Source organism: Achroia grisella, unplaced genomic scaffold (assembly GCF_030625045.1).
Source record: "Achroia grisella isolate CSIRO2021 unplaced genomic scaffold, CSIRO_AGI_Agris_v1 utg4223, whole genome shotgun sequence".
NCBI classification, from domain to species: domain Eukaryota; kingdom Metazoa; phylum Arthropoda; class Insecta; order Lepidoptera; family Pyralidae; genus Achroia; species Achroia grisella.
This window is the reverse complement of record NW_026712852.1, coordinates 76,312-88,804: the sequence shown is the minus strand read 5'-3', so window position 1 is coordinate 88,804 and position 12,493 is coordinate 76,312. Positions and strand designations below refer to the sequence as shown.

The following is a 12,493-nucleotide window of genomic DNA, read 5'->3' as shown; positions in this document are numbered from 1 at the left end:
ACATCAGTCACCTTTCCCCCGGGACACCCCAGTTTAATTCAAACAGTTGGCAACCCTAACTGTAATAGTGTGGCAAACCAATTATTAAATATTTATCTCACATATTTGTATCGAGGTTGAAATATTTTAAAAGTGGATTAAAATCGTTCTCACACAAATTGGTAACACCTGCATTATCTTTTTAAAGTATTTAGAATATAATTAAACTAACGTCGCACCTGATGGTAAGACCATCCATCACTTATAACTATATACATGAACAGTATCACAAACATCATGTCGTCATGAGACAGTAATAATAATAATAATCTCAGGACAATTCACACAGCGCCATCTAGACCCAAGTTAAGCTAGCTAAAGCTTGTGTTATGGGTACTAGATAACTGATACAAATACATAGATAATTTTTTTTCGTAAATACATACATATTACACATAGAAAATACCCAGACCGATACAAACAATCATACTCATGAATACAAATGTTTGTGCCGTGCGAGGAATCGGACGTAAAGCGGTGTGCTAGACCGCTAGACCACCGAGGTCGTCATTCTACTCATGCGTTATCATCTTGAAGGACTAATTTCCCTAGCATATCTCACGCAATAAACTATAAAACCGCAATCTAGCTACAAAACAAGCTATTTTGTTGATGTGTAGTTGGCAGCTGAAATAAGTGAGAGTGAGAGTTTCCCACACAATGTCATACTATCGCAGTAAATCTGTTAAACACTTAATATTTCTAGGTAATATATTATTAGCTATTAAAGTACTCTTAATCAACTCCAAGATAAAAGATTTTTAATTAATTTGGTGACCACGTCTGCTACCAGGATGATGAGGTAGCAGACATGGTACATGGACACAGATACACGTTATCGTATGTAAAAAGTTATCGTATCTTCAAATCGGTTGATTTTGATGATTTTTTTAAAATTGCAATGGACGTTGTAGTCGTACATATAGACATATAGTAACTCGTTTATTTGTTAAATCAAAACAAATAGAAAATTAGGTACTTATTACCCAGTACCTATTTATAATATAATAGAAGATTACTTTATAGGCAGTGTCATTATCTTCATATTTTTCATATCACACAAAAATGGCAAAATATGTGATTAATTTTGATTGGCATATTTTCCGATCTAAATGGCACGAGCAATCACTTTTTAATTATATCAAATACAATATGTAAATGCGAAAGTCATTTCAAAATTAAAATGAAAGGAAATGTTAAATAAAAAAGCAGGCAAAGTCGCGAATTAAAGTTAGTTTCTTTACAAGGGAAACAGTGTGCATTACCAAAACGAGAGCGAGAGTAGTTGGGCTTGCACACAATGAATCGTAAATTCAAGTTTATGTGGGAGCTAAACTAGGAGCGATCGGGTTCCGTAACATAATCTTGAGAAATGTTGATTGTATTACCCTATAAGTAACACTCGCCTTGAAAATTATGGACTAAGCGTTGACGTCATCACATATTTTTAATAGGATATATATGGTATAGTAGGATGCGTGCACAACAATACAATACACATAAAACGATATGTCGGCGGCGTTATGTAAGTAATATTTCTATTTAAATTTTATCCTTTAAAGTTATAATTTATATAAAGACATTTGTGTACCTCTGTTACACCAAATTCTGGCGAAAGCAGTTTATCAATCTGTGTTTCGTCATGAACGCCATTAGCCCAGTAGCTCCCCCGGATTCGCATGGTAATTTAACCAAAACCTCAAAACTTATAAATTTATAATACACACAGACACACGCACGCACATATAAAAAACCCTTACATTGCTGTCCTCAATAAAATTTCACTTTGTTTCACACTCTATTGTTAATAGTTATAGTATAAGTAGTTACTCGCAGCGAACGAGATATAATTTTTTTGTTAAATTATCGAATTTTTCATACAGATTTCATACCAACGTTTTTTAAAATATACTATCGCCTATATTCATCAGGGATAATGGATTCTAAAAGAACATTTATACCTATACGAGTTCCGTGACGCCACTTAAGCAGCCTAATACAGATTTCTTAAAAAAAGGTAACAAAATAGTCTTAATCTTAATAATGTTCTATTATTAGTTGACTTTAAGAAATAAAACATAATAAAGAAACATCACAATAACTGTTTAACGATAAGAATTAGTTTCATTCGTTCTCACTCTTTTACTTAAAAACACAAGAAATCTTCATATCATATTTAAAGTCTTGCGTGATTCTTGTGAGTTCTGTTGTAGCTACATTGTATTTTAACGTATTCGTAAATTGTCTATTGTACCCGTACTAATTATTCAAACAAATAAAGTAATCTATATCTACATAATCAATTATGACGTCGCCGACGTCTCGGTGTTGTGTGAATGAACCCTAATGGTAACTTCAAACATAGTATACTGATAGCATCATTTCTATACCGTAACGTATAATTATACACTATAAAAATATAATTTTGGAAATGTATATTTTGAAACTGAGCTATAGTAATATTATAAAGAATTTTTTTTTATTGCATTATTTAATGGATAACCGATTTTAAAAAGTGTCTTACGTACATTATAACCTATTTATGTTAGCTATAGTTTTTTTTTTAAATTACCTACAATAACTGCATTTGTATAGCTAGGACGGATTGCTAGAGTTCATAGAATCGAGTGCAAATAACTTCATCACGAGTCACCTGCCAAGTGCAAATTTGTTCTCTACATTGTTGCAAATACTTGGAAACTCGTTATATTTGAGTTGGTTAGTGTTAGACAACTTGTCATATAACATCTGCAATAAAAGATATGCACATTTGTTTACGTATTTGCCCAACAAAAAGAACAAGTACCTACCTAGACTAAAAGACTGGATTGCAAAGCGGAGTTTTATATATGCATATGTACTGTTTATTGTATCTTCTTGAAATAAATTCTATGAATTATAGTAGGTACATATTGTACATAGTTTTCTATTTGGTTCGAAGGAATAACTGTTAGTAGTCCGGAATAGCCAATGCCTGAGTGGTACTACTAGTGTAGGTACTGAATATCCAAGCTGTTAGTTAGCACTTGCCATCAGGTGGGCGGTCAGCTGATTTGCTATTCCAACTACTTACATTAAATACTCAAAGTCTGACAAATAGATAGTCATATCTTCGAATAATTTTGCTTGTATAATCCTTAATATCCGGCAGTACACTAATTAGTTACCTCATGGTATTACTTAGTGTATTACCGTATTTTTATTGCAGAACACCTAACAAATTTGTCACAAACAATATTAAATGAGGTGGCATTAAAGTAGCCTGTTAAATTAATTTAAAATGATATCATTTGAATGATTAGTAACAGACATGGTGATTAAAACAATTATATATTTTGAGAGTTATACATCAAAATTTTTATCATAAGGTGGCGCCATCTCTCTATGAATTTAAATAATAATATTTTTAAGCTATATACTCTAGTAGGTTTATAATGAAAGTGAATGTATACAAATAGTTTAAGAAAAATCATACTATTATATAATATATTTATGCTCTTGCCTGGGTATGTCAATAATTCATTCGCATATTAATATGTCAATTGATTTATATTGATATGATTAGATAACTAGTAATACTTTCATATTTTAAGAGATATTACAAATAATTTAGAAAGTTAATTAAGACCAGCTTAAGATTAAAGTTTGTTACTTTATTGCATATATGTAGATATAAAGTATATTTCGGTTTAATGAGTCATATTTTACTTTTGTAGAATGACAAGTCCTTAGAATCACTATGAGAATCCACAGAATATTTTGGGATATCAATTCCAAAGTTCGATTTCTTTTTAACATGTAATTTTACTAATATTTTGTATATTACCTTCAGTCTGTTTAGTTCTATGTTTCTAGGTCGCATTATATCTATATTTTGCAAAAAAAGCAACACATATTTTGTATATATTGTTGTTTCTCACTTCTATTTAGTATACTTTACTAGCAAACTGATGTCATAGTGAAAGTGGTTTAATGTTAATTTTAATTTAGCAAAACTTCCTTTTGTATCAACTACATGAACATGCGACAAACACATAATATCGATCCTTGCCTTAACATTAGATACTGAATGAAATGAGATAAATAGCGTAATTTAATAATATTCATACAGTATCTATAATAGGTATTAGTACGCAATACGACCCCAGTTGGTCCGCGGTCAGTCTAATTGTGATAAACTTATCGATTATTCACCGATACTAGTATTTTAATACAAACAGTCGACATACAATGTGCACGAATAGTTTGCTAATGTCCCTTTAGAAACTAGACTACTTTACCTTTTACGTGTAGGTAACGTCTGAACCCTGACAAGATTCTTACTATGAAATTAATTATGTGTAATTATGATATATTTGGATATTAGTTAATAATATTACTAATAGTAATAAAGTGAAATGGAAACCGGTTTAATTTTTGAGGTAGGTGCTATAATTTACTGAAGAACTGGCTTTTTTATTAAAATAATTATATATATTTAATTTTAGTTAGTGGTATAATAAAAAATGTAGTTATGTTTTGCCATGCATACTATACATTAGTTGGGCCATGCATACTCCAATCTTCCTATGACATTTGACCGACACCAAATATTTTATATAATAATTTTATGGTTATAATATTTGCCGCAATAGTAGAAATAAATAATCCTCTTCCCTACTCTAACATTCAGTATTATCGTGTATATTTATTTTACAACAATTTTATTTGAAATCTACATTGTATAAATTTAATTCTGTGAATAGAATCGAACTGTACAATATTGTTGTGAAAATAGATATCTATTTTTAAATCTGTCATTCAACTGAGTTCTCACACGCAAAAATAAAATAAGTTATTAAATAGTATAAAAGTAACAGCTACCTAATAATAACCATGTATAGACACATTTAGTGTCTACTTTCTACTTAAATTAGATAACATGGCCACTCAGTATGAATGCCGGTAGACGAATTAATGTTCGGCATCGACAAACAAGGACGAAACTACTTTCTCCATATTGATTGTTTATTCCATTCGGTAGGCAAGACACTAGATGCCTATTTGTTTTATGAACGATGTAGAACAATACATACCTAAAACAGTACATGCTTATGTACTTATTACTTTCACTTGAAAGTAATTTTCGACGCGACTGAAAAGTTAATGCATATTTTGTTCTGGCACTTTTTTAACAGTATAGGCAAAATTATTAATAATTATTTACAATTTTATGATAAATTTGCGCCATAGCACAAAAATATTTAAGTTCCAGGGTTTCAGACAACCATATTAATAAAGAAAAGGACGTACAGATAAGTGAGTACAAGTATAACAAAGTACAGAATAAATATCGCGCAGATGAAGAGGCAACCTGTACACATGTCTTATGAGATCCTCATAGGTGCTATAAAGTGGATATGAAGCAAAGCGGAATTTAATAATTATTTTATTTTTCTTTTGAGTATCTTCTAAGCACTTAGTCAGCCCCGATAATTAACGATATAGACAGATAAGAATCTGTAAGGATGCAGCTGCTCGCTGCTTACATTTTGCATCTTATTTACCTTTCTTTGTTAAAAAGATTGTTGCGATTACCTTTGTCATAAATATATATTCTTAGCAGCTTATTTTCTAAAAGACGTAGTCACTTTACGGCAAATCATCATTGATTAGTTCTTAAATTAGCAGTTTTATTTTTATAAAGCTACTGGCACGGCACCAGTACTTTTCTTTGCCATTAGAATTATAATTTAAAAATTGTTTTACCTAGATTCTACCTTCTTATTACTTGCCTACGTTTTCATTAAAGAAATCGAGTTTTTCAAATCTAATAGCCATAGAGGTTTCGGATCGATGTCGATTAGTCACTCTAGCATCCAATTTAATCTTTCTTACAGTAATATTATTAGAATACTTGCATACCTACTTCTGTATAAGATACAGTTTGTAGAAACATAATTCATCAGTTCATTACAGAATGACCAATAAAATTATATTTCACTGCGCATAACTTTTTCTTGTTATTCAATTTCTAGTTGTTTATTTATATTGAATAGTTATTTCATCCTGGAGAAAATCTGGGAACCAAGTATCTAACTAAACCTTTATATTTTTTAAACGTTTTATTTGATTTTCTGGAAGACAAAAGACTCTTTGGTGTTAATGATGCATTCATTAACACCAAACGTTTCCAAGCATTGTAATTACCTCTTGATTGTTACTTATTAGCTATGTTTTAAATTGCAGGGCGATTACATATGGATCGAACCGGTGTCAGGGCGCGAATTCGATGTGGCCATCGGAGCGCGCGTACTCGCTGCAGAGGGTCGTAGAATCAGGGTCCGCGACGACGACGGTCAGGAACAATGGCTACCACCGGAGAGGCGAATCAAAGCCATGCACGCCACCTCTGTGCATGGCGTCGAGGACATGATCTCGTTGGGAGACCTACACGAGGCTGGCATATTGAGGAATCTCCTTATTAGATACAACGAGAATCTCATCTATGTAAGTAGTAACTTGTTATCCTACTCTGTTGCCACTTCTAATTCCTATCCTACTGTCAATTAGCACAGTTTGATTGATTATTAAAAGAATTTCAATCACGTTCAGTAGACACAAATGGATTTATCATATATTTTTTGACATAATCTATGCGTCCATTAATATAATCAAGAATAAATTATAGGTAGGTATTAGAATAAAATAAATTCTAATTATTTATTAGGATTATATCTGAGGAAATAGAAATCATAGTCATAGAAAAAGGAGACGAGTTAAAACTTCGGTTTTAAAATTAAAGTTTTACAGCATGTGTCTTAGAACTATAACAAGTAATACTGCCGGATGCTACGAGTACTAAGAGGATGACTCGACTCATCTATGAAGTTTTTTCCATTTTGGCATACAAATAATAATAAATTTATGTACTCTTAATTTACAGACATACACTGGTTCAATATTAGTGGCCGTGAATCCATACCAGATACTGCCAATTTATACAGCAGACCAGATCAAATTATATAAAGAGCGAAAGATCGGCGAATTGCCACCTCACATATTCGCAATAGGAGATAATGCGTACGCGCATATGCGGCGATACAGTCAGGACCAGTGCATCGTAATCAGTGGAGAATCAGGAGCAGGGAAAACGGAATCCACAAAGCTAATTCTGCAGTATTTGGCAGCCATCAGTGGGAAACATTCGTGGATAGAACAACAGGTATTTATAATATGTTGAGCACAATGAATAGTCAAAGTAAATATTGCAATTAATTAATTAAATATATTTGATAGTAATTGTCAAGTCCATCCGTTGGTACGTGGTAGTAGTAACATCAGCCTATATACATGAACAGCGCCAAGGACATAACTTCATCAAGTGACACCCATAATCCATTCATGCGTTTACCATTCCACAATAACAATAAAATGTTCTTTTTCCATATCTTGTAATTGCACTGCCTTCCCTCACCATACATAGAAAATCTACTTACGAAGCAAGTAAGTTCATACAGACGACTTTCAAGTCTATATCGGTGTAAACGGAAGGTTTCAATAACCGCAAATAAAATTTTACAGTAGGTATTAAATATTTAGTTTCTTTAATTTAATTCTTTTTCAACAGATCTTAGAAGCCAATCCAATCTTGGAAGCTTTTGGTAATGCCAAAACTGTACGGAACGACAACTCTTCGCGGTTTGGCAAATATATAGACATACATTTCAACAATAATGGTGTTATAGAAGGCGCTAAAATTGAGCAGTATTTATTAGAGAAGTCTAGAATAGTCTCTCAAGGTACACAGGAGAGAAACTATCATGTTTTCTATTGTCTACTCGCCGGTCTATCAAAAGAAGAAAAAAAGAAATTGGAACTAGGAACTCCATCAGAATATAGATATTTGACTGCGGTAAGCTTTTATTACATCAGCAATTTTTTTAAATATAAATAAATCCAGAAATCGCATTTCTTTTTAGCATGTTCTTTACTCTTATTTGAGGAACAAGTGCTTGCATTTTATTCTCTCTCTCAGTTGAGTCCCAAAAATTTCTTAAATTGTATTTAGAACATTTTTACCTACGTTATCGTATCGTTTGGTACCTACTAAGTGCTTTACTCGTATTTATTTTTAAACTATAAAATATTTAGTTAAAGGTTGCATTGTAGAACTAATTTATTCATAATAACTTTTCAGGGTGACACTTTTACATGCGACGGCAGAGACGATGCTGCTGAATTTGCTGACATCCGGTCAGCAATGAAAGTATTATTATTTACTGAACCTGAAATATGGGAGATTTTAAAGTTGCTAGCCGCTGTCCTCCATTGTGGAAATATTAAATATGAGGCGACAGTCGTAGACAATCTAGATGCAACTGAAATAATAGAGCAGGCTAATGTGAGACGAGTAGCCACTCTATTAGGTGTACCGATGCAATCGTTAATTGATGCGCTAACAAGAAAGACATTGTTCGCACATGGTGAAACTGTTGTGTCTACTCTAAGTAGAGATCAGTCTGTAGACATTCGTGATGCATTTGTAAAGGGAATTTATGGACGCTTGTTCGTCACAATTGTAAAGAAAATTAATGCTGCAATATATAAACCTAAATCTACTACGCGTACAGCCATTGGCGTTTTGGATATTTTCGGCTTTGAAAACTTTGATCACAATAGCTTCGAACAATTTTGTATTAATTTTGCTAATGAAAACCTTCAGCAGTTTTTTGTTAGACATATTTTCAAACTGGAACAGGAAGAATATAATCACGAGGGAATTAATTGGCAACATATAGAGTTCGTCGATAATCAAGATGCGTTAGATTTAATTGCGCTAAAACAATTAAATATTATGGCTTTAATAGACGAGGAATCTAAATTTCCAAAAGGCACTGATCAAACAATGTTAGCCAAACTACACAAGACACACGGTCTTCATAGAAACTATCTCAAACCAAAATCAGACATTAATACTAGCTTCGGCCTCAATCATTTTGCTGGAATCGTATTTTATGATACACGAGGTTTTCTAGAAAAGAATAGAGATACATTTAGTGCCGACTTGCTACAACTAATCCATATATCAACGAATAAATTCTTACAACACATATTTCAAGATGATATTGCAATGGGATCTGAAACACGGAAACGTACACCAACACTTTCGACACAATTTAAAAAGTCTCTAGATTTACTGATGAGAACATTAGGCACATGTCAGCCCTTCTTTATTCGATGTATAAAACCAAACGAGTTTAAAAAACCCATGATGTTTGATCGTGGACTTTGTTGTAGGCAACTTAGGTATTCTGGTATGATGGAAACTATTAGAATCCGAAGAGCCGGCTATCCAATCCGTCACAGTTTTAAAGAATTTGTCGAAAGGTATCGATTTTTGATATCGGGTGTTCCGCCAGCACACAAGACTGATTGTCGAGCAGCTACTTCAAAGATATGTGCGAATGTTCTGGGAAAGTCTGATTATCAATTGGGTCATACTAAAGTATTTTTGAAGGATGCTCACGATTTATTCCTTGAACAAGAAAGAGACAGAGTGTTGACTAGAAAGATATTGATTTTGCAAAGATCTATACGAGGTTGGGTTTATAGAAGACGATTTTTGAAAATGAGAGCAGCCGCTGTCTTAATTCAGCGTCACTGGCGAGGGAAATTACAAAGGATTAGATACAACAGAATGAAAGTGGGATATGCAAGATTACAAGCACTGATACGAGCAAGAGTGCTCGCTCATCGATTCCGTCATTTGCGAGGACATATAGTTTCCTTACAAGTATGTATCTATTTATGTAATTAGCATGTAGAAGATATTTCGTTTACATAAATTAAATATAACTGGTTAGTTTAGTAGGAGAAATCATTCACTCATAGAAAATCTTCTCCGTTTAATTACATCTGTCGAACTGATATTTTAGCCGTCAAAATGTTGTTATTTAGTCTCAAGCAAGACTAAATAACAACATTTTGAACATTGAACGTTTGAAGGATATTATGGCAGTATGATGATTGGGTAGAGAGTCGTCATACTATAATCCTCAGAAATCTCGGAACATAAGTTCTCAATTCCCCTTGCATGTCGTAGACATATGATATTTATCTTTATATATTGTATGTAATATCTTTGCTGCTGTCAATTGTTTTAAGTAACTGGAAGCGTAAATTAGCTAACAGACTACCTGATAGTAAGTGGCAGCCGCGGCATATATTCATGAATAGCGTCATGAATGTCACAGCATCATGTAACGCCCTAAGTACCTATAATACGTGGCCATTCCAGAGGACTCAGATATTATGCCTCCGTACTTTTTTATTTCACTGATCTGTCTGACCCTTCAACCAAATCACAGCTTATAAAGAAATTTCTTTGTGACGGGGTGAACTGGAGGAGACAGGTACTTCTCATGCAGACGACTTTTTACAGAATTTTCCTCTGGTCATTTATTTCTGTGCACAACTGTTACTTTGGTTGTTTGTTCTTCCTAATAACTTTCAAATTTTGACCACTAGGCGGCTGCACGTGGATATCTCGTCCGTCGTTCATATGGACACAAGATGTGGGCAATCGTTAAGATTCAGAGCCATGTGAGACGTTTGATCGCAATGCGGCGTTACCGGCGAATGAAGCAGGATGCAATAGCGCACACGGAAGCACTACGCTTGCGCCGACAGGAAGAGCAGCGGCTACAGCACCAGGGCAATTCACGTGCCAAAGAAATTGCTGAACAAAATTACAGGGTGAGTAATTTAATATTTATCTGAGTTAATTCTACTAAGATTTAATGTTCCATAAATCTATACTCTCCGATCATGTGAAGCTTAGGTTTCACTACTCCTAGATTTTGCAATAACAGTTACTATAAAATAAAGCTGTTATCTAATTATATACTTTTGAAACACCTTATTACAATGATATATAAATGGTAATTCTCGGATCAATTAGTGATAATGTACGAGATATATTAAAGACCCGTAGATGTCCAAACATATGGTTTGCTAATTCAATTTAATAATTCAATGAATTTACTTTATACTAAATAGTGTTTATATTTCGTCAATGTAATCATTCACATGATAGGTATATTTTTATTGCTGACAACCAGTTAGTTATCTTTTGGTAGTATAAAATAATCGCTGTGCTGTAATCATCAATACATCATCATAACAATGACATGTGATTGATAAAAATCAGACACAATATGCCCTAGACTAATTTCAGATGGGTCGGTCAGTCCTTATTATTTGATTGTTGTTATTACTAGCTCTCAAACGTATAGATATGAATGTTCTCTCTCTCTCTGTCACTTTAAACTGAAGTAGACAGCCATGTATTTAGTATATATAAGAAGCAGCAAGTTTAATGGCTTTTGGTTCAGTTTGTTTCGTTATACAATGTTTTCCATCATCTTAAAGTAGTTCCATGACTCAAAAATCATCTATTAGCTATATAAAATATTTTAGAAAAAACTTGAAATTCTATTTCAAGGATATGATTAAATTTTTGTTATGGATAAACGTAGGAATTCTAAAATGATACGAAAGAAAAAGTTGTACTGTCTCATAAGACGGTAATGATATATATGATCTATAGATATTTTTTTTATTGACTGTAAAGTAAGTGCATCCAGTATTTTGACAGGGATGTGGTTTATTGTAAAACATAGAGGTCCCTATAATAAAGGCACCCATGCGGAGCCGGGGCGGATACTAGTCTAAATATTTTTAAGGACGTTGTTGATTGTCCTGACGCTAGGATATATGAAGCTGATTGTATTTGCTATTATTTCGTTTCTTATTATGACTGTCTGATATCTGTTACACGTCATTTAAGTATATTTTCGACTACACATATTTACGAGTAATTAGGTGCGTAAGTATTATATTGAGTGGAAACGATAGTAAGTTAATTCAGTTATTTTATTCTCTAGTGATTTATATCTTAAGTACTTAAATAACTTATATTAATTATCTACAACAATCTCTAGCTTTGTACATGCATTTTTGTAATTCCATCCTTACTGCTTTACAATAAAAGACGCAGACATTTTTTCGTGAATGAGGTATTTTTAGATTGGCGGCAATAAATCAATCGATAATTGACACTGATTGAAGCGATTTCTTATCAGGCTATGTACATAATAACAGTCCAAATGAGGTTCATACCTGAAATCTTATCTCATCCCGATAAAATCTCTATCGAAAAGAAATTCTTTTTTAATTTACCGATTCAGTAGCGCGCTTGTTACATGCTTCTTGCATTTGTAATCGCGGTAATTATTTAATTATTTTATGTTCCAATGTGCGTTACAATTATATCAGTTAAGTTTAAATTTTTGTGTTTTGACTATTAGTAGTAATTCTAGTAGTAATAATAGCAACAGACAATACAACTTAGTGCCATAACAAAGGAAATTAAATTTGTATTTATACAGTACTGATGGAAAGCCGTTCTTTA

General features: G+C 32.8%; 1 protein-coding gene across 1 annotated transcript in view; it reads left to right on the top strand.

The window, feature by feature from the left end:
• Nucleotides 1–12,493, top strand: part of LOC131844874 (myosin-VIIa) — a 40,429-nt gene that overhangs the window by 16,523 nt on the left and 11,413 nt on the right. The window contains exons 3-7 of the mRNA XM_059193856.1: nucleotides 6,268–6,528; nucleotides 6,965–7,243; nucleotides 7,649–7,933; nucleotides 8,219–9,814; nucleotides 10,549–10,776. Coding sequence (XP_059049839.1) covers nucleotides 6,268–6,528; nucleotides 6,965–7,243; nucleotides 7,649–7,933; nucleotides 8,219–9,814; nucleotides 10,549–10,776 — 2,649 coding nt within the window. The remainder of the gene's footprint in view (nucleotides 1–6,267; nucleotides 6,529–6,964; nucleotides 7,244–7,648; nucleotides 7,934–8,218; nucleotides 9,815–10,548; nucleotides 10,777–12,493) is intronic.